Raw genomic sequence first — 23,503 nt, forward strand, 5'->3', positions numbered from 1 at the left:
TCAAGACTTTGTTTAGATGCTATGTTAAATTTTTGAAACTATATATTTGGGGAACATGATAGTTGGGAAAATCTATCTAATCCTTAACATACGTCTATTATTCGCGTTCAACCTCTTTTCAATTAATTTTTCCAACGAGTTACAGCTGAAACGCTATACCGGTTAGACCATATAAATGAAAACACTTAAACATCTCCGTTATTCATTTACAGTAAACATTTGGGTCAACGTCTGTACAGTGATAAATTTTCATCTTGTATTTGTCTCTTGTTAAATGAATTTTTGTCATAATAAAGCAGTTTCAGCACACCAATATTGTAGACCTCGAAAGTTGCGATAAGTGAAGAATCGTAACACACGAAGTAAGTGCAGTGTCTTGCGATCTGCATACACGTAGGCAACAATTTGAGCAAGAAGTAGTATTAAAAGAAGTCTTGTGTGTATTATAAAATATACGAAATTGTTAATAACGTAAAATTCTGATTGTATTGCAGAATTAAAAAATCTTAAATTACGTATGTTTTAATTGCATTTGAATAAATCCTAGCGACACTAAAATGCCGGACCGACTTGCAATAGAGGTGGAGTAAATTCAAACTACTCCGTCAATTTCTAAAAATCAGTTTGGTTACAGCACTGCACTAACTAGTATAGCATAACGGTTATTAGCTAGCTTATTTGTATGCAATTGCATAGTTCGTGACTGCTTCCCGATGGAAAGGACACAACCTAAATCGTGATGAGAAATAATCCTTAGATATACATAAAAAAATTATTAAACAAGAGTGTGGTTTGGTACTATTGATTAATACATGAAAAATTTTTGATATTTGATAAATTCGTATTCGAAACTTTTTACAAATTCCAAACTTTTTAGAATTTTAACAGAGTTAATAAGTTTCTAACATATTATGTTTGAATTCAGTTATTGAGCCAATCCTGGCGACACTGCAATGCCAGGCCGACTCGCGACAGAGGTGGAGCAAGCTCCAACTGCTCCGTCAATTTCCAAAAATCAGATTAATATTCTGACTCCCCAATGGGGAGTGTATCAGATATTAAGCTGATAAGAACAGATACTACACTTTGATCTTAGCCATAAGGCCGAGAAGCGATACTCCATCAACTTTCAAGACCATATTTATGTCCTAGAAGACATGTGTGCAATTGCGAGAATATACGAAGCGTAGCGGAAGTAAAGGGAAACAAAATAGTTCTACTATTCTCCGCACGGAGGCCAGTATGGTTCTAGAGGGATGAATATAAAAAAAAAAATACACGATAATACATATTTACTAAAGTAATATACTATTGATAATGAGATACACAGTATAAAAAAGATTTTCAAAAGTCACAAATATATTAAAGTCTATTTTATAGTCATTTCAATACTAGTCATATTATATAATAAGCAAATATGTCTATAATTGCGAAAGAAACAATAATTTCCATAAAAATAAGTAAAAGGATATATTTATTTATAAAAAGTCATTGATGAAAAAAAAATTTGTTTCCTAAATAATATTTTTTCATTTTGTTCTTTTTTAAATACTGTTCACATCGTTTGATACCAAACCACCAAAATCTTCTATAAAATCTTAACCAGACATTATTTTTAAATTTGAAGAAATCTGCTTCTTATAAATAATAAATATGTAGGGTCTATATACTCAGCATAAACAGTACTGTGGCACGGCAAAATCTAATAGATTAAAGCGAATAAATGCTAATACGTTTACGACATAAACTATTTATAATCATAGAAAAACTACTATTAAAACTAATATATTTAAAAAATCAAATAGTTTCTAAAAATTTATTTTTCTATTAAATTATTTAGTCAATTTTGGCGATACTGCAATGCCAGGCCGACTCGCGATATTTTCTTCAATAATGTACATATGTATGTATATGTATCTCATTGTTGATAATGTATTATGAAATAGATACATATATGGATACATATGTATATGTTCTATACATTTCATTTCTTTTTTTAAATTTATCTTTTAATACCGTGCTGACGTCTGTACAGATGATTCTGAAACGATTCTGTTTCTCAATCATTTTCGTTATGCTGTGTATATTCTCGCAATTGCAAATGTAACTTCTAAAAAATAAATAGGCACTTAAAACAAAAATAGGTATTTGCTTGTCGTCTCTATGATTAAGGTTGGAGTAGTGTATTATGTAATCGAGATGAGACGGAAGTTTCTATCATCTAATTCAAATTTTACAAACTTTTAGTTACAGTGGTTTATAAACACGTGTACCCTATCTGTCAGGGAGCAGTTGATTTAAAAATAAGAAATCTGTTTTTATCAACTTAATACATTCACACTCCCCATTGGAGTGTCAGAGTATTAATTTGATTTTTAGAAATTGATGGTATTGTCAAGGACAGCGAAAATCGACAGAAGCCAAGAGTGATAATGCGTGCGATGAGTGATAATGCGGGGAACTGATAGACTGTTGAGTGAGAATATAATTAACACTTGTTTGCTTTTTTGTCGTGGATGGGCAGTACGTCCCTTTATAAATGAACCGTTCCTATTGTTTATTTCCATAAAAATTATTGTTTCCTTTTTAATCGTAAACATTTTTGTTTGTTATATGACAGTGAAATGACTGATATTGGGATGGCTGTTAAATAGACTTTAAATATTTTTAACGGTTATAAATTTTTTCAATAATCTGTATCTCATAATCGATAATATTTTACTATATACACTGTGGCCAGATTGTAAATAATGGCTATATAACGAATGTTGGAATATTTCCCTATCACTACACATCTAAACAAGAGTCACGTGTCATAAGTTTCGCACTTCGGACAGTTTCAGCGAATAAAAAAAAAAGAGCGTGAGGATTGCTCTCTTGTTTTCGAAAGATCTGAAGCCGATTTGCGGGCAGACGGCTTGACTAATTGACTGTTGCGTCATTTACGTGTGGAATGAAAACATTACCTACAATTCGTATAACGTGGGAAAATATTGTAATAAATGGAAATTTCAACAAATTTTTTTTTACGAAAAAATATGTCTCAGAACTTTTTGATCGCGTTTCACAAAAAAAATTTTGTTTTGAATGTTGGTACTACAATTACGTCCAAACTCTGAATGGAAATTTGGAGCATAATGAGTCGATGAATAACAATGATTACCTCTTGTAGTTTTTCGTTAAGTTCGATATATATGTATTGTTACATACATGCAATTTTTATATCTTTTTCAATGACTCATAATTTACGATCACATAAAGAGAATGGGAAGAAGACAAAGAAAGAAAAGAATGAAAGCAATTTGAATTACTTGAAATAAATTTATTGAAATGCAGAGTTACATTTTTATTCTTGCATTCCTTATATATTACAAAAATTTATTTATTCGTATATCTTGATAAACTATTCTAAATTTATAGCCGATTAACTCGATATTACCTGGGATGAACAATTCTTCGTCATGAGTAACATCGATTATATACATACTTCCATATTTGCGTAAAACACAAAGTATTCCAAAATACGGATACAGCTTAGAAGTGGATGATTTCACTTGGAAAAACAAATTGGATAAACTTATTTCATATTTTTGATTCATTTTTCTGAGTAGAATTCTCTTTTCGAAATTTACCACATATTTTCATGGTACTCAGCATTTTTTTGGAAACTATGGAAATGTGGGGTTATTTCACACTTTTTCTGATTTTTGTTCTGCGTTTTGTTATTGTATTAGGTGAGACGGCCTATGGGGAAGAGATTTATACCATTGTAATTTCGTGAGTTTCTACTTTCAAATGCAATAGGAATTAACTAGATTTGTAAAACCGTTTGCGAGTTTTTCTAATTGAAAGCGAAAAACGCGCAAACGGATTTACGAATCCGGACAATTCCTATTGCATTTGAAAATAGAAATTCACGCGATTACAATGGTATAAGCTTCTTTCCTCATATAGGCCGCCTCATCTCGATTATTGATTCACAAGTGTTCATCACGATGATTTTTCTATCTAGAAAAGCGATTAATAGAATTTCGGTTTTTAAGTAAAAAATACGACTTCTACGCGTATTGTGTAAATTATAAGATTTGAACAAATGTTAAATAAATGTAACAAATAGACTATTATTACTTTCTATACTTTAAAAATTTACAAAACACGTTTTTACTTCGAGTCTCGATCAAAATCAAGTACTATAAGTTACTTAATCATTTGTAATGCATAAATAAGATGCACATTGTTTGATTAATATTGAGAACATGCATAAATGTTAATGACAATCGGGGAAATGAGCAAACATTCACCAAAACCGTTCGCCTTCACAGATTTCGCAATATTTTGATGTTTATTTATCATAATTATTAACAACTGTCGTAGGAACATAGTTTAAACAATTATTAACAATGACCTAGTATAATCAAGGGAGATATCGATAATTTCATTCACGCGCTATAACCGAGGGGAATATCGATTTTTTGCGCGCGCTGAAACTGAGGGAGAAACTGTTAATTCGCGGAAATTATTGGAATTTAATTTCATTTCTAAGAATTCGCGAAATAAGAATGCCTCCTCGGCTATCATGTGCTCTTGATACCAAAGTTCCAAAATCGACGAAAAATTTTAGCAAATGTTCAGAAATTCATTATTATAATTGATAGCGTTGTAAATATAACGTATATTGCATAACGTTTAAACGTATGACGTATAACTTATAACGTTGGAACGTATAACGTATATTGCATAACGTTTAAACGTATGACGTATAACTTATAACGTTGGAACGTATAACGTATAACGTATAACGTATAACGTATAACGTATAACGTATAACGTATAACGTATAACGTATAACGTATAACGTATAACGTATAACGTATAACGTATAACGTATAACGTATAACGTATAACGTATAACGTATAACGTATAACGTATAACGTATAACGTATAACGTATAACGTATAACGTATAACGTATAACGTATAACGTATAACGTATAACGTATAACGTATAACGTATAACGTATAACGTATAACGTATAACGTATAACGTATAACGTATAACGTATAACGTATAACGTATAACGTATAACGTATAACGTATAACGTATAACGTATAACGTATAACGTATAACGTATAACGTATAACGTATAACGTATAACGTATAACGTATAACGTATAACGTATAACGTATAACGTATAACGTATAACGTATAACGTATAACGTATAACGTATAACGTTTGAACGTATAACGTATAACGTATAACGTATAACGTATAACGTTTGAACGTATAACGTATAACGTATAACGTATAACGTATAACGTTTGAACGTATAACGTATAACGTATAACGTATAACGTTTGAACGTATAACGTATAACGTATAACGTTTGAACGTATAACGTATAACGTATAACGTATAACGTATAACGTATAACGTTTGAACGTATAACGTATAACGTATAACGTATAACGTATAACGTTTGAACGTATAACGTATAACGTATAACGTATAACGTATAACGTATAACGTATAACGTATAACGTATAACGTATAACGTATAACGTATAACGTATAACGTATAACGTATAACGTATAACGTATAACGTATAACGTTTGAACGTATAACGTATAACGTATAACGTTTGAACGTATAACGTATAACGTTTGAACGTATAACGTATAACGTTTGAACGTATAACGTATAACGTTTGAACGTATAACGTATAATGTATAACTTATAACCTTTGAACGTATAACGTATAACTTATAACGTTTGAACGTATAACGTATAACGTATAACTTATAACGTTTGAACGTATAACGTATAACGTATAACTTATAACGTTTGAACGTATAACGTATAACGTATAACTTATAACGTTTGAACGTATAACGTATAACGTATAACTTATAACGTTTGAACGTATAACTTATAACGTTTGAACGTATAACTTATAACGTTTGAATGTATAACTTATAACGTTTGAACGTATAACGTATAACGTATACCGTATAACTTATAATGTTTGAACGTATAATGTTTATATGTATATAACAGAATCTATAATTTGCTAAATGCACATGGATAGAAAAGACACGAATTCATTATCGATAGTGGTGCGAAATCGAGAGATTTACGTCATTCGATTGTAACGAGTTTCACGTATTACGTGTACGAAATTGAACATAACAAATTTGTCGTAATGTGGGTAACAATTAAATTTAGATAATGCACAGTGATGAGCAACATGTGATGTTAAACTGTAAAGAGAAAGAATTTAAAAATAATATTGGTCTTTGGGTCTACGAAAGATCGTAATAATACACCAATGGCCTATCAAACGTTTCGGCAGGAGTATATGCAAATGCCTGTGGTGACACGAGCTTACACAACAGCTTGTGTCATCACGACCCTTGCTGTGGTTTGTAAAATAGTCTCATTAAGAAATTTCTCTATGTGTATAGAATACATATTTCTGAAAAATAATCATAAGGTTATCTTACTTTTCTCGTTCTAGCAACTAGACTTAGTGTCCCCGTTTCGGTTGTATTTTAATCCTACACTGATAATTGAACAATATCAGGTAAATAAACAAAGTAGAGTAACATTTGTCTAACAAATGTTCACTAAAAAATGAATAATTACTATCATTATATAACTGTTCTTTTAGCTATGGAGATTAATAACAACATTTCTATTTTTTGGAAATATGAGTTTCAATTTCTTTTTCAATATGATCTTCACATATCGATATTGTCGAATGTTGGAAGAAGGATCATTCCGCAGAAGGACAGCTGACTTTGTAATGATGTTCATATTTGGAGGCATATGTATGATTGTATCCTTTTAACACGTTGAGCAAGATATTGGTCTGCAGAGATCAACAATAAACTTTCTGCTTAGGTGGCGTCAGTTCATAGGGACAGTAAGTAAACTTTTTATTTAAGCAGCATCATATTAAAGGTAAAAAATAAATGGTATAATTAATTTAATATAAAAAGATATGTGTATAATCCTTTATTAATTCTTATTAAAACATTTTAATATCCGTCAATTCGAATAGTTTTCACTTTTTCGTGATTCTTTTTAACTTATCGTTTCTTGGTGGATCACCTTTTTAGTGTGTCCCATCTCATTATCTACTCTTTATACTTATACAAACCGAAAATTAAACAAAATCATGTAATCTTCTGTTTATACTCTGTAACTGAACAATCTGTAGAATAATTGCTGCTGCACATCACCTGAACAGAAAGCAGAGCAAAATCAGCTCCATGCTCAACGTGTTAATGCTATTTTTGTTATCTGCATTACATTAATTATAAAGACTCAATAATTTACTAATGCAAACTTCCTGAGCTCACTGTAGACATTTGGATTTTTTGTTAATTTATTGTTTCTGGGTCATGCGTTTACTATTATGTTGGTCTATGTTTGGTCGAGACGAAACCCATTTGTCAGACTAAACTTTTTTGGACTTATAAACTTTCAAGTAAGTTTGAATCTTTCATTTTTGTTGTATAGAAAAAGCATGTTGTTATTAAATACATTTTATATTCCTTATAATTAGGCACCATATTTGCCATGGGTACTTCTTGGGTTTTCTGTACTTCTTGGTAATACAATATGGGTAGATCTAGTTGGAATGGCTGTAGGACACGTGTATTACTTTGCAGAAGATGTACTTCCACATTTAAGAGGAGGTTTTCGCGTTCTTAAGACTCCACAAATACTGTAAGTTACTTCAATAACAATGCAATAAATTATATGCTTTGATGAAAATAATACCATATGTAATGTTTGTTTGTAGTAAGACTTTGTTTGACGCACATCCAGAAGATCCAGACTATACTCCGCCACCTGAAGATCGTCCTGGTGGATTTAATTGGGGTCAAGAAGCCAATGTGCAGTGACTCTAAATTTGAAGTCCTGCTTCCAAATCATCTCTTACCAATTGGCATATCAAGTAAATTTTTATATTATTACATATACAACATCGTTCCTTGATTTTCCCCGTTACCAACAAGAGTACTAAGTAATCACACTGTCTACAGTACCACATGAAATGTAATGAGACACCTATAATAACGATAAGACTTCCAATATTTTACAGGGGTTACAATTTTTTACACAAAAAATGGTGGTATTAGATGCAATATCTGTATGTTTTTCAAAATATATTGTGCAACAAATATATAATTATAATTATAAAGGAAAACAGTATTTCCCAAGTAATTAATTATTGTGGTACATTTATAATTCTCATAATTTTTAAAAACGAAGATAGAAAAATTTCGTACCAATAGTGAACTTGTTAGAAAAAATATTGTGACATTCCCTTGCATTTGTTTATGGACTTTGTAATAGGTATAATTTAAAAAATACCTAAAGAGTACAAAATTTAAAATACATGTGTAAAAATAATTTGTATCAGTTTATTTTACATTATCATATAAAATTAATTTTGGTAAATATATTTAGTATATTATTAATCTTGTAATGCCATTTTCTTGATTACTATAGGTACTGTGCAAAGTATAAATTTTTACTACAATCTTGTGCCTGATATAATATACAATTTTAACTGAACATAGGAAGTTGCAACTCTTAGGTCCTTGCTTTGTGATACATTTCATTTAGAGAACATATTACTATCATAGAATACGAAGTACTGTTTTTACCCTTTACAAAACTATGAAATTGAAACCCCTGATTCCAAAAAATTCTACTGTAAAAATAATTCACTATTGAGCGATGTAAATATTTTTATTTATTCTGTTGTTTTAGACAAGTCTTTGGACTTTATATTTATTATATAATAGTACATTTGATACCACATTCATGAACAGAATGCATAATACTTGCTAACAATAGAATACATCACAGATTTTTTTATGGGCATTTGATAAAAGTAATATTACAAGGTACATATAAGTTACAATTTCAAGGAGACCAGAGGATGTTTAATGAAGTGTAAAATAGCATTCCCTTTCCTGTTGGTGTTTGTAACTTGTGCGCATGAATGAAAAACAAAGTGTAATGAGTTGCGAAGGATATTGTATGTATATACTTCACTGAAATGAATACATCTGTTTAGGTACATCGGATTATATATACATAACGTTTAGATGAATGTAATTGTTAATCAGGGAACTAATTTTTTTTTTTATTTCATGCTGATATTATGATGTAATAAACATCATTTACAGTGTTTTGTGTAATGGGGTTTATCGCGACAGCTATTTGCTTGTTTTAAGATGTCATGTTGCATGTTATACTGTGATGTACTCATATTATCAATCAAATGAATGCATTCTAACATAATTTAGAACAGTACATTAATTAAAATTGTTGCAACAAAATGTACGACGGCAAAAAGCCAAAGCATTGCAATGAATTTCCACTTGGATGATTATTTATGACTTATCAGATAGTAATCATTTTGTAAATACTAGATAAAAATGTTATTTATATGACCATTGCAAGTAAATAAAATAGTTCGATTTAGTTTGACATTATTGCTGTATTGTATATCATTAATCTGTATGTAATAGTATTTAATCTTCTTGCATAAAAGATTTAATGCATTTAGTTACATTTTGAGTTAAATTTTGAATACATTTCATTTTTATATGGTAGTTTTTGAAATATTTTATCATTTTTTGAACATTTATTGTACAAATGAAGGTAATAAGCTTTTACACGTAACGCATTACAGTGTTGCATGGTTATGTTATTGTGCCATATAGTGAATAGTTATAATTTCATTGTCAGTAAAAACAAAGAATTTAGAAACTTTTGATGTTTCCTATATGTTTTTGTACATTTAAACAAAATGGTATTTGCTCACAAATTTTTACTATTTCTTTACGGTGGTTATAGAGAAGATTCACAACACAGGAAATGATTTACAAAACCATTTATTTAGATTTAAATAATAAATGATTATCATAACAGGATATAATGATGTATAACTAGGTACATATACGCAATGACATGGACTATAATACAATGATCAAGACTATTGTACATATTTTATTATATTGCCACCGTTGCTAAAAGCACTGTAATGTCATCTGGTTTACCACCTGAAAAATACAAAACACACACTTGGGATACAAACGTATTTTTCAATTCATTTAAATTATCCTAGAGTAAACATCAACAATTACATTTAAGATCAAGTATAGTGGTAGGGGTAAATAGAACTAGAATATCTTATTTGATTGCTTTGTTTAAAAAAATTGCTTTCTTTGGAAATTTCAAATCAAATAATACATTTGTGCAAGTTGTTCACTCTAGTTATAAGAATTGAAACATAATTAAGATACCACAGAAGGAAATCAATGTTGATACAAAGCTATCACCAAAGTATAAAAGATAGGTACACGCATAAGATATAAGAAATTGTCAAATGTATCTTATAAATAAATTGAATATATTTTTTATTAAAAATAATGCGTATTGTAAGTAATCAAAGATCGTTGGACCAATTATTGATCAATTTTAATGTATAGATAAAAACATTACACATACAAATTGTTTGGTATAATGTTACATGCACGGATATCATTTACATACCTATAGTGTCAATTCCATTCGCTCTAGCACTTAGGGAGAATGGAGACATAAATGCGCCATCAAAAGCTAAGCTACGAGCCATCCAAGCTATTGAATTGGCAACTCCTTGTATTTTGGTAGGATCTCGTTCCCCTTGAACTTTTCGCATTTCAGTGATAAGCAATTGGTCAGGAATATTATCGAACACTCCATCTGTTGCCAATAGAATCACATCACCATCTTCAACCCCAAAACTCAAAGTATCTGCAGATTCTGGACTGAAGCAAAAACACAATGATATATATAAGAGTGATCTTACATAAAGGTCTGTTGTTTGCAAGTATTCTATTACATCTTACGATACAATATAGTAATTCACAGTATATCTATATCTGTGTTTATATAAATGAAGTATTTATAATACCTGTCGCTAAGTACCAGACCGGAATGTCCTGGAGGTGGAAGACACAACTGAAATGGAGTATTGAAGTAGTGCTGTTGTTCAGAAGAACGATGAACTACTTCTCCTTTTCTTACAACTACAAAACCACTATCGCCAATATTAGCGGTATAAATGCTGCTTGTGTCTTTATTAAGAACTATAACACATGCTGTGCTGCTACCTAAAAAAATTTTTCCTCAGTATTTCAACAACTATGAAGATTTTATAAAACTTTTTGATACAAGAAAATACAGATAACAAATTTCTTGTTGTACCTAATATGGGTTGTTTATTTTCTAATAATTCATAGTAACTACGAGCTAATAAACCAGCTGGTTCAGAAGATGTGAACCTGCCCATAGAGACTAGTCTTTCGCATGTTCTCATTAAAAAGCTAGAAAATTCTCCTGGATCGATTCCATAATGTCTCCATCCACCTACACCATCTGCTACACCTAAAGAATTTAAAAAAGCATTGAATAATTTGGTAATAAATTTCTTAAATAAAAGTTACGCAATGCAATTCATTTCGAGAAGAGTCCAGTTATTGGTTATGCAAATACACAATGATAACCTTGTACGTACTCACTCTATACATCAAACCCAGTTGAATCATACCAAGTACTTTCTAAGCACTCATTTGTACGATTAAGACTCGATTCTAACAAAATGAACTGTAAGTATTGGATCGGTTGATATTTGTAAGTACATATTGATTGTATTCCAACATTAGAAGTGACCCAATAGATTGACATTACCTATCACTTCGACAGCCTTGAATTTGGCACTGAACCAAGCATCATCACCGAACTGACCCTTGCGCACACGTCCCCGTGCGAAGTCTTTAGGGAAACCGCATACTGCCAAAACGAAGGATGCTTCGCGATGTTTGTTCACGTTAGGTTCGGCACATGCTGTGTAATTTGATATACCGTTCCATATCGCCCGAGATAACAGCCTTCCGGTCCAATTAATGGCATGCATTGTACGGTGAGACTCAAACTTTTGTAGCGCACATTTTTAACAATTAATCGACGAATCTGCATGAATTGTGCAGTCGATTCATGAGTGTATTGGAGGCATGTTTCTTGGTGATTCCGTCATCAGGTGCGTATAACGTCAATCGAACTTATTGTCGGTTTTCCTCGTTATATTTAACATCGGCTGCACTGTTCACAAATTTCGATCTACGCTCGAAGATCGGTGACCGCGATTCCGACTGAAATTATCTCCTGCTTGGATGTAAATCGACAAACTCTATCTACTAGCGCTCTGTTCACAAACTAACCTGAACTGTCGTCAGTATTGCACCGACATAACTATACGTCTTGACTCTAACTTCAGACCGATGTTTGGCGGGGAAGGAAGATGGTCTATGTCATTAATGAATATTATCGATACGAAAGGTGTCCCAATTCAAAGTTTATCAAACGCTGAAGACACGAGTTCTTCAAGATTAATTGTAAAAAAGTAAATTTTTTGTTAATTCTTTGTTTTTTCGATATTGATTTTAAAAGCATATTTGTTAGGTTATTTAGGAAGAAATTTATTTTTACTATTACTATGTTTCAGCACAAATATCAAAATTGTTGCAATGTAAAATATTCAATCGACATTACGATCGACGTATAAATACAACAGATTGGAGAAGATCTTAAAGTTGCTGCGAGACTATGAATGTCATTTGTGATTCTCAAGCACGCATCGAAAATTCGAGTTTCTTCTCGAGTTTCTCATCTACAGTCACAATGATCATTGATGCCGGTTGAAATAAGTTTTAGTGGAAAAGAGCATTTTACTGATTTACAAAAAAAGAAAAAGATACTAATGGAACTTCATTTCGGCAATAATCGCTAAATGTATATCAACCGTGTCTGTTTACTTTCTACGAAAATTACACTTTGAAAGATTTGATATCGGTGAAGTTTATGTAATCAAAACACAACTAACGAAAATATGTATAACTGTTTTTAGAGATTTATGCGATTTTCAAGAAATAAAGATTTAACGTTATTTCATTTTTATCTATGAAATGAATTTCAAGCCCATATAATTGGCCAGTCGTTTCCCCACCGTTTCAAACAAATGTATCGAATTTATGGCTGTATTTGCGCACCAGTTTCGAGTAATTTTTTTATTTTTCGGATATCGCGTTAATAGTATCAAGGGAACAGGATGATATAATTTATAACTAAAACTCGATATTATCTAAGTGACGATAGAATCGTGTTAGGGTATGTAAGAATAATAGCGACATGTTTCTTTGAGTAAATCGCTTTACTAATGTTTATTAATAAACATTTCATATAGATTATTTTAATTCATTATAATTTAATACCTGTTTGCTGTTGTTGTTCTCTTGTTCTTGATGTCGCAATCAATAAGTTTTATCGTTATATTTACACTATTCAGTATAAAATGCGAGTTCAAGATTAAATCACACCACTATGTTTTATGGACACTATCTGTCATCGATTAATAATTATCAATGCTTGTACTCAGGAAAATGCGAAGGGGGCAGTAGGGCAGTATTTTCGTTATCACTAGTGTTGTTGGTATTTAATTCTTTAGGGGAACCATTATTTATGTTACAATCTAGACTAAATGTATCGTCTAGTGGGCATTTGTTAATATTAGGCAAGTGATTAACATCGATTCCACGAACGTCGGGGAGGAGCTTTTGTTGATGGGATTGAGCATTTTCAGTCTCGTCGTTGTCGAGACCGTTGTTGTCAGTGTGGGGCGGGGATGGATAATAGCCGCGCTGCTGTATTGGCAGTTGTTCCACCGGCAGTTGTTGTTGTTGTTGTTGTTGTTGATGCTGTTGCTGCGACGACTGCTGCGGCTGCGATTGCGACTGCTGTGCATGATGATGATGGTGGTGATGTTGCTGCTGCTGCTGTTGTGACGGTTGTTGGTGATGCTCGTGTTGAACGTGATGGCGCTGCAGCAGCAACGGCATCGTACCATCAGTCATTGCAGGTGGCAGCGGCGGCGGTGGCGGTGGCGGCTGTTGCGGTGGTCGGTGCTGCACTCCGTCCTCACTAGTCCATCGGGCTAATTGTTGTTGAGCTTGAATAAATGCATCACTAGAAAATAACAAGATTACACGAGCCCATTGGATCTAGTCCACGACCACTAATGCTGCATATGCACGCCGCGGTACGCGCGTCTAGGCCACGGACACGCGCTCGCACTCGCCTCCGACAAGCTTCTAATCGTCGACCGTTCTTTCGGCCGCTTACCTTCCTAACGGCCAGTGCTACGCACGCACACGCCTTTCTCTATAACAACAGTCCTGTCTAAAGCTGTTACTGTAGCCGCGTTCTACGTATACTCGGTGGAAAAAATACAGTCGAGTACCAATATAGGAGAGCACCGAGTCAATGAACGCTCTTGAATTTTCCTAGTCAAGGTTTCACGATCGAATTCCCTGTACACAATTTTTTTAAACATTAGAACGTCATGGGGTTTGAGCGCGGCATCAAAGCAATCACGGTACCGTGCAATTTGTCATTCGAGCGCGCCTCGAGTATCCACGCGAATGAAAAGAGACCGTGTCTGTTCTTTTCTTTTTCTTGTTGTTGTTGCCGCGCCGCGGGTAAACGTCTAGTGCGTTTGCGACGAAACTCGAAGCGTACTTGTAGGATAGACTCGAGATTCGAGTTACGCGACTTGGCAAAATTCATGTCGCCGTTAGATACTTGCATCGATTGTAAACTATGCGATACCTTGTAACTCGTCGGTTTTGCGACACAAACATGCACGCGATGAAAGTCGTTAATAATTGTAATTGAATTCGCGTGAAAATTTTATTTTATCATCGATCCGTGCCGATCGGGAATAATAAAATGCGAGTTTCTCAACGGACGTGTACTAGATAACAAACTATAACAACTCGGTTCGCATCGGAGAATTATCGAGACACGAGAATGCGCGTAGCATGGAAACAAGTAGGATAAATATTTGTACGAATTATCGTGCGACGAATTCATCTCCAAAGTTACGTCCATGTGTTCGGATACAGGCTATATATTACACATAATTTTTCCACCGAGTATAAGTACAGTAGGGTGGATAGAAGAGGGAGAAAATGGCTCCACGACAGGACTGCTCTATGCGTATTTGTACACAGGCTGGATCGCGTAAAGCGTTTCACTTAATGCGGCCCACTCTGTACGGCCCGTATATGTATGAGTTATCGATTAACATCGCTAGCGTTACGATCGATGACTGTTTCGTTACGCACGGTGTCCTGAATTGAAAAATACTTTCATCGTGACACTATCGCGATGTTGTTTCATAGTTCTAAGTATCATTGAGAACGGTAATTCCCGTTTTCAAGTCCTAGTCGAGTTTCGTTTCTTTAATAAGTAGCGAAATTCATTCATTCGTAATTGTATCTTCGAGAGAGTATTATCAATGGATTAGCGAGATATTTCTGGTGACATTAAACGAAAAGACAACTCAAACGATACCATTCTTAAAATTGCTTACCGGTTCCCCTACCATCGCGCGCATTGTCGCTAACGGCCAAGGACGATAAATAAGATCGACAGCGACCAATAGCGACAACGCGTACTGGGTTGATTTTCAATTGCATCTTTCTCGACGAGGAAACCTTCGATCCAATATTCTTACACTATATTTCCGTCTTATTTCGAGTCACAGAATCTGTTTCTAACCCCGTTTGTCCCATCAATTTTCTCCTATAGTGTGCACAAGTCGATTAAACGCGCGCGTACGAAATTGATTTTCAAATGCATTTGTTCTCGAGAACGAAGCCTCCGACGAAATTTTACCATTCCAAATTTTCGTCTCATTTCGAATCACAGAATCTGCCCGAGACTGTTTGTTCCCCGAATTTTGCACCCCGGTATGCGGAAACGCTCAAATACGCGCGGTGTCGTCGCTTTAAAGTTTCTCGCGCGCGTAACGCGAGGCTCGCTCGGTGATCGGTCTGTTTCTCGTTCGTATACCGTTCATTTATTCTCGTCGCACGGTACTTTCCACGTGATGCACGGATCGCGTATAAGAATCGCTACCCGCCCCGCTTTCAAGCGCGTAAGCGGTGGAAGTCACGATCTCGCCGCTCGAAAGCGGGAATCGCCGTAGCGTTTTCGCAGTTACACGGTCGCGCGAATGGTAAGTGATAACGCATACATATACGTCGATGCGTTACGTACACAGAAAGCCTTACTAGCGATAGCGCGCGTGCGAAGCGTTGCAATCGCGGCTACGAACAATTGCCCATCGAACGTATAATCGTCACACACTCTGTACTTTTCCCGTAAAGGCTAAAGCGTGTATGATTAACGAGGAAGGAAATCTTCAGATAAGGATAAGTGCGGATCGTTCTAGCGCGTCGTAAAAAATCGTAAATGATCGCGATCCGCGTATTCGCGCGCGGACTGCTTCGCGAGGAGAAGCTCGTCCCCCCGAGAAGGAATCGTTCTCCCGGTTCGTATTTTTGTTAGCGGCGTGTCCCGGGTCGAAAGTGACCCGGGGGTGAACAATTTTCCCCCGTTATCGCGTCACGCAACGGATGCTTGCAAAACGTTTTTTTTTTTCTTTTTTTTTTCCTCCCGTTTCCTTTCAAGCCGTTTTCGCGCGTTCGAGAAGAGCCACCGTAGATGATCTCGATGTAGTTCGCAGCACATTCACAGCGCATTGCACAAGCAACTAAAACAGTAGAGTAGCATGCGAAAGTTGGTGTGTTGAAGTTGGTCCGGATCTCGTGAGATACTTGTCGCCGTACGGGTAGTTTCTTTTCTTTTTTTTTTTTTGTTTTTCGGCTCGACACCTTCTTTTCTCGGTTCCGATTTATCGGTTCGTCGTTCCTTTTCCCCTCCTTTTTTTGAAATTCTTTTTATTTACTTATTGTGTCCCGGTCGAGAACCGACTTGCAAAATTTCATCGAATATAAAAGAGACGCGAAGAGTATGCCGAGTCCATTTATATTCCGTTTTACACGTCGACAATTTTCAGGACAATTCCACCAGTCTTGAACAAATAAATTTCGCAGCTTTCTTGACGAGCGAACCGGGGTTTTTTTTTTTTTATTTATTTTTTTTTTCGGTTCCCGGCGTTCGCGCGAACCGAGACGCGCGTACGCGCACGTTTTCCAAATCGTTTTCTGTTTTTTATTTTTTTATTTTTTTTTCTCTCACGGGGGCATGCACCAATCCTTATCTGAATTGCGCGTTCACTATAGTGATGGGAATAAATCGGTTCGAAATAACGTTCCCCGTTCCTCTCTATGAACCCGAGCTCGTATTAACGTCGGTTGCACGCGAGAAGGGAAACGTGTTCTTCGTTTCATCGAATCATAATTCCCAACACTAATCGCGGCACGCGTGGACTCGTGGGACTTGCGGGGGGACTTGCACAGAGGTCTTGTATGTTTTTTTTTTTTCCCTTTATACCGTCGATCACGACGATTCGCTAGACGGGTTACGGCGTCTCTTTATCTACGGATAAGCCCCGTTGTTTATTATTATTATTATTATTATGATTATTATTATGATTATTATTATTATTAATTTTTTTTTTTCGTATTGAAAGAATCTGCGATACCTTTCACTATCGGGCGTTTCACCCCTAGCATTTGAGTCTCTGTCAGGATCGGCAGTTTCATAGATACCCTCCTCCTCGTGCATTTGATGGGGGTATTGAGTGTGCTGATGGGTGCAGTAAGGACTTCGAGACGATGGCTGACGATATCTACCGTAGGTATCGTCGCGGCCGCGGCTACATCTTCTGCTTCTACGTAGGAAATCGAATCAGTCCGTTTAAAAGTGTACACCTTGGCCCGGTGATATCGTTAATCGCGCGCGTGCGGGGGTTTCCGTTTGTTTGTTCGTTTTGTTTGCTTTTTTTTTTGTTTTTTTTTTTTTATTCGAAAAAAAAAGGTATTTTCTTTTCCTTTCTTTTTCTCTCTCTCGCGAGCTGCGGACGGTGCTATCGGGAAGTTGGTTATTCGACAAATCGAGATTCTTTTCGCGCGATGTACGTGTACGTCTGTCCAAATACCCCGAATAGTCTCCCTAAGCAGGTGCATCTACTTGCCCCAGACGGAAACACGATAGGGACACGGTATAAACAGACTCTGCATGTGTGTTTCGTGGACGACCACGCGAGTCTACGATGCAAGTGCATGCGTGTTCGCGCGGATCGTTCCTTAATCGCCTATGTACGGGTGGTATGGTAGATTTCGCTGCAACGTATCTACGCTAACGCCTACTGTATAAAGTCAGACCACGCGTTCCATGGGTCTGATAGCTGTATTATATGCGCAAGTTAGGAAGCGTATAAAAGACAGAGAGAAAGAAAGAGAGAAAGAAAGAAGAAAGGAAGAAAGAACAAAGTGGCGAGAGAAGTAAAATGTTAAGCAACGACGCATCGATACAGTATAGAAATGAGTAACAACAGTGAGTTGCGCCAGCGTGTGAGAGGTTTCATCGTATACGCAAAGTAGAACGATACGTAAGAAATAAGCCAAGATCGAACCGAGCACGAGTACTCCGTTCGTTCTCGACGACTAAAACTAGTGGATGGGATCAAGCACCTTGCCGGTAGGTTCGAGTTTCGATTATCACTTTTTAAAAATACTTGGTTAATATTTAATCGATACTTCCGAGTAGAATACCGAGATAGTAGCTTCGATACTTCGAGGAGCATCTTAATTAGAAATTGAAAGCGTTGCACACTCCAACAGCACGATTCGTGTTCTGTGGGTTGCTGAAAAGATGGCCGATGGGTCGGCACAGAGGTAAGTGGGGTACAACGCTGACTCCACCTAAAGGTATGTTCTCACGTGACAGTGAAAGTCACGACACTGCACGACAGTGTAGTATTCGATGTTGCAATAACAAATCCAACGTTTTGAATTTTATGACTGTATATATATATATATAATATAACAAAATTACACTAACGTTGTAATTTTATTATTTATAGCATTAATCTGATAATTTTGATTCTTTGGCAACAAACTTTATCATTTCAAGAACGATACGAACAGATGCTAAAATTAGTTTATTACAAGGTGTTCTAAAAGTAACGAATGTCATCTAGAAATTGTAAAAGTGACCTGTTACACTGTCACGTGAGAACGTGCCTTAAGTTCAACTTTTTACTCTCCCGTAGTCCCCACTGTCGCACCGCTCGCTTCATGTTATTTCGTTTTGTTTCGCATCTGGTTTCCCCTCTTTGTCAGGCAAGGCGATTGTTCAGTGGATGAGGTTTATTTCAACCAATGATACACTGTAACTAAGGACCACGCGTGACTAAGATCACTCTTTTCGCTTGTCATCTTTCCAGCAACGCATAGTACTGTTCATCGTTGGTAAGATGGCAGTTGGAACGTTACACGGGGTCAGAGGAGTGGGACGTGCACGGGTAGTGCATCATAGTGAGGAGGGGGAGTACCGAATACTATGTCGCTGACAGTTCTCGGTGTTCCCCCTCCCGAAATCATGTGAGAATTTCAACGGATAGAGGTCAGGGCAATTTTTGAAAGATTTCCTCCGTGTAAAAAGAAAAGGGAATAAGTCGTTTTATCTATTTGCACGAAGTCGCAAGCCTGGATCTGTTGATGCGAAAAATTCGACCAATAGTACAAAAAGGCGCGTGATTCGATTTTACGTTTGCGTTGGAATAGGTCGACTCACTTTGTAATTGACTCGTATCTGCGGATATTGTATGGGGAATGAACGATCGGTCCCGAGTTAAGGGGAACATGGTACTATTGGGTTGTTCGGAAAGTCATTTAGTTTTCCAAAATGGAGAATATATAATTTAATAAAATGTTTATACATTCTAAAAGATTCATGTTTCATTTTCACCAAAAAAAAAAAAACGAAATGACTTTCCGAACAATCTAATATAATTAAGTAGTGTACGAATATGCTTCACGAAGGAAGAGAGACTTTCAGGACCGATTTTTCTTTTCTCCGTCGAATACAAATTGAACTTGATCCCATCTCTAACGATGACACTTTCGTGTCGTTAACAGGGAACACCAATTTGAGGATGTTGAAAGATCGATTTTTGAATTTTGCCGAAGCGTTTGATGTTCTAAGAATATTGTGTGTCATGTTCTACGCATAATGCTCACAGGTCTAGAAGCTTTCCCTTATCATCGAATTCGAATCATCGATGTCGAGTACGGAACACTCTTATTCTAATCTCCAGCAATTGCAAGATTTACTTTTGAGTAATTTTCGCTGCTGGAGTTTAACATAGTTCCAATAGGAACAAGTCTCGAAATATTCTAAGAACACTTGTCGAATATTAAGGAGAGATTCGAAAGAATAGCGCAGATATGATGTGTTCCGCGAAACTTAGAGAAAGTACACCGCCAGGATCGAATTTTATTCGACAATGAAAATGAAGAGTTTGATATTTGATATTGTATCTTCGTGAGAATATTATCAATGGATCGTCGAGGTTGTCACGTGTAAAATGAGCCCAAACACGGCCTCACTTGGGCTATTTTTAATTGTACGTAATTTTTTCAAAACAGTTTTTCAAAAATTTTTCGTACAACGCGTAAGTAAAAATAGTCCGAATACGGTCGTGTTTGGACTCATTTTCATCGAAAAAATACCGTCAATCGATTGACGACAGTTTCGCGAAGATACAACAAAAAATGTACAGGATGTTCCAAAAATCAGAGAGATATTAAAGTTTTCAGTTTACGTTAACGTTCCCGTCGGATGTATCTAGTTCGCTCTTCTTGTTGGACGGTTTACGTGGGTGGATCTTGTTTTCAAATAGAAAGGGGCGTGTTCAAACGTGGATGGGTTTGCGACTACGTAAAATGCAAGAAGAAAATTACAGAAAACTAACGACGAAATTAATCGACAAGTCGTGTACAGTTATTTCGGATTTGTTGCCCGGAAAAATTACGACTTCGTTGGAAATGCAAAGAATGATATTTTAATAATCCTGAGAAATCGATGCACGATCGTTGTCGCGAAAGGGAGCATTCATGGTGTACATGGCAAATAGCAAATTGTTGCTGGAGAACTTTGCGAATATAATCGTAAGCAGGCTCTTCCTGTGTTGGTTTGCAACATATCGGTTCCAACCTACGAAGACACGAGCAAACAAGATTTGTAGGAACGTTGTTCGAATAGATTCATGCAAAACAACAATGAAAGTTTGTATGCACGCAATCATCGAGAAATTCGCTTTAAACGCGATGCCAAGCGGTGGTTCGATCGCAGAAATCGCGACTTACCTCGCTGGTTGGGTATTTCGTAAACGTTAAACATTAAAATTGAACCAATCGTTGCGGTATATTGCGAGAGTCGACACGGGAGGCAACATTATTACGAAGACAAGCGAGAACTGCCATCGAAGGAGCTGCATCTACAGTAGAAGGTTCGCTGCATGGTCCTGCATCAGACGAGTTACGATAAATTAGCGATTATTGTTTGTAAAATAATCGATACTTGCATTGATTTTTTTTTCCGAAAATTGATTCTTTTCGAATCGATACACAGGATTATTCGCAGATGTTATTGGATCGGTCCACTGGAAATTCGAATCCTATATTTTAATATTATAGTGTTAGAGGTAGGCTTCGAAGTTGTCCATTTTTTCTGCACAATCCACATTGTTTTGTTTAACGTTTGTTGGAAAGTAAACGTTTTTCAAAACAACGTAATTTCTAAAACGTCTAGGCTTTCCAACGATGTTGGAAAACTGGTAGCGTCGGATTAGAATTCGAATTCGAATTTTCTATATCGGTCGTCTCATCCGAAATAGACTACCTATGCGTTCTCGATATTATTTTCTTTTTGCCAGAGGTTTCGAAGTCATTCGTGTTTCCCCTTTTGTTCGTTGAGGTATATACTTTCTTCCCGTATATTGTAGCTGTCACGAATATGCATTCAGGCTTTGACACCAACGTGACTTTAAAACGATCTTGAAACGACCATGGGCTCAACAATTGAAAGCGAAATACACGAAACTCGTTTTCTTCCGAGATACCAGGTTTCAGCGACAACCTGTAAATGCAAACGAACAAGTTTATCATCGCACGACAGAAATAAAAAAAAAAGAAATCATTAAGATGTTAACTCACTTTCTCGATGTCGATGTCCCTCTATGGTGATACGTTGTTCAAGACGAGCACGCAACGGATTGTAATGTCTTCACGTTGAAAATGACTGCTTGTTTTGAAGTAAGTTGTACGATTTAATTTACAATTTCAAAGTCCAAGGTCGTTCCAAGGACGTATTATTATACACGTCTGAATGCATATTCGTGTTAACTACAACGTACGGGAGAAACTACACGTAGTACTTCCAGGTGTGAGAAGCATGGTCGATCTTGAAACGTCTGAAACGACGACATTGAAAATATATTATCTTCGAAGCGTATTCCGCTTCTTGAAACCACTAAAATTAAGTATGAAACATTCTTTCGTATCATTGCAATTGAAGGAGATAATTAGATCGTTTCTTTTAGGTGGAACGGTCAGTGGCGTTCAATTTCTTTTATCGAAAATTATAGTTACCAAATATTTGTTTCTAGTGTGTATTTCTTGCCCCAGAAGGGCTGATTGTAACGAGAAATCATATTGAAAACCTAAAACAAGAAGGGTAGGGGGGACTTGACGAGCTCACTTGCGTTTTTCACATATTTCATTTGTTTAAACGACTTTTAAAAATAAGTACGTTACCTCTCTCTATTCTACTAGAATCAAGTTTACACATGTATCCAGGAATTGAAAAATTGGTAAACCGACCAGTTTTTCCCTATAATACCATTTTGTTCACATAGTAACATATTTACATGGAGTTTAACTCTCCCCTTTTGTCTTCCCAGGTTGAATAGGACAAAGAAATATATTTGTTGGAAATGAATTGAGAAATCAAATCAATCCTATCATCCTTCCATCGAAGTGGTGTTCCCCTGTCAACGTTTACCCAAACAAGACCTGTCTGCTTTGAAAGTTTTTCCGAAATCCAAGAACACCCCTGCGACCGGGTAATTCTCTAGAAAAGAAGTAGGGGAGAAACGTAGAAGAAGAGAAAAACTTAAATCGCCAACAGAGAACTTGGGACAACGGTGATGACATCCGATACGAGAAAAGTTCTTTACTGTCTCCTAAGTAGCGTCCTTTCCACATGGCCAACAGCCGATAGTTGGCCACCATAAATCGATATTTCGGTATTTGGAATCGTTGTTTCGAGCTCGACCGTCCCCGCCTTCCTCTCTTCTTTCCTCGTTCGTTTCATTAACGACGCGTCGAGGAGACACTTTCTTTGCAAATAGATTAACAAAGAAATCGATCCTTTTGTTCCTTCCATCGAAGTGGTGTTCCCCCGGTCAACGTTCACCGAGCGATTCGCGAACGTTCAAAAGTTTCTACTTAAAAAATTTGTCCGATATCCTGGAACACACCACGACCGAATAATCCTCTAGAAAAGAAGTAGATAAGGTAGAAGTAGAAGAAGAAGAATTGGAAGAAAAAATAGAAGAA

The 23,503-nt window shown here is 35.8% G+C and overlaps 3 protein-coding genes and 1 non-coding gene across 27 annotated transcripts in view; 1 reads left to right on the top strand and 3 right to left on the bottom strand.

Moving 5' to 3' along the window:
* Positions 1-923: 923 nt before the first annotated feature.
* LOC143147731 (U2 spliceosomal RNA) lies at positions 924-1,116 on the bottom strand. Its single transcript, XR_012992337.1, has one exon. It is a non-coding gene; the product is annotated as a U2 spliceosomal RNA (small nuclear RNA).
* Positions 1,117-6,160: 5,044 nt separating this feature from the next.
* On the top strand, positions 6,161-10,128 carry Der-2 (Derlin 2). The gene is made up of 6 exons (XM_076311823.1): positions 6,161-6,423; positions 6,520-6,585; positions 6,673-6,840; positions 7,372-7,494; positions 7,573-7,736; positions 7,813-10,128. The coding sequence occupies exons 1-6, from the start codon at positions 6,331-6,333 to the stop codon at positions 7,913-7,915; spliced, it is 717 nt and encodes a 238-aa protein (XP_076167938.1). The 5' UTR covers positions 6,161-6,330; the 3' UTR covers positions 7,916-10,128.
* On the bottom strand, positions 9,907-12,310 carry LOC143147011 (protein phosphatase PTC7 homolog). Of its 2 annotated transcripts, XM_076311822.1 has the most exons (6): positions 11,763-11,894; positions 11,590-11,678; positions 11,280-11,459; positions 10,987-11,185; positions 10,584-10,840; positions 9,907-10,090 (listed from the first exon to the last, which is right to left on the bottom strand). In XM_076311822.1, exons 2-6 carry the CDS (start codon positions 11,618-11,620, stop codon positions 10,041-10,043), a joined length of 717 nt encoding a protein of 238 aa, XP_076167937.1. In that variant the 5' UTR covers positions 11,621-11,678; positions 11,763-11,894; the 3' UTR covers positions 9,907-10,040. The 2 variants fall into 2 exon arrangements, with proteins under 2 accessions (XP_076167937.1, XP_076167936.1); XM_076311821.1 differs by lacking the exon at positions 11,590-11,678 and having other exon boundaries at positions 11,763-12,310.
* A 958-nt stretch (positions 12,311-13,268) lies between these two features.
* The window catches only part of Mmd (disintegrin and metalloproteinase domain-containing protein mind-meld), a 189,574-nt gene continuing 179,339 nt past the window's right edge, over positions 13,269-23,503 (bottom strand). For 15 of the 23 annotated variants that reach the window (XM_076313257.1, XM_076313251.1, XM_076313261.1 and 12 more), the window contains 2 exons: positions 17,581-17,769; positions 13,269-14,093 (listed from right to left, as the gene is read on the bottom strand). In XM_076313257.1, the coding sequence (XP_076169372.1) occupies positions 13,490-14,093; positions 17,581-17,769 (793 nt within the window). In that variant the 3' untranslated portion in view covers positions 13,269-13,489. Of the gene's footprint in view, positions 14,094-17,429; positions 17,475-17,580; positions 17,770-17,945; positions 21,099-21,250; positions 21,409-23,503 lie in introns of those variants that run through there. The other 8 variants (XM_076313265.1, XM_076313264.1, XR_012992330.1 and 5 more) reach the window with 8 other exon arrangements.

The sequence above is a fragment of the Ptiloglossa arizonensis genome, chromosome 5 (genome assembly GCF_051014685.1).
Source record: "Ptiloglossa arizonensis isolate GNS036 chromosome 5, iyPtiAriz1_principal, whole genome shotgun sequence".
NCBI classification, from domain to species: Eukaryota; Metazoa; Arthropoda; class Insecta; order Hymenoptera; family Colletidae; genus Ptiloglossa; species Ptiloglossa arizonensis.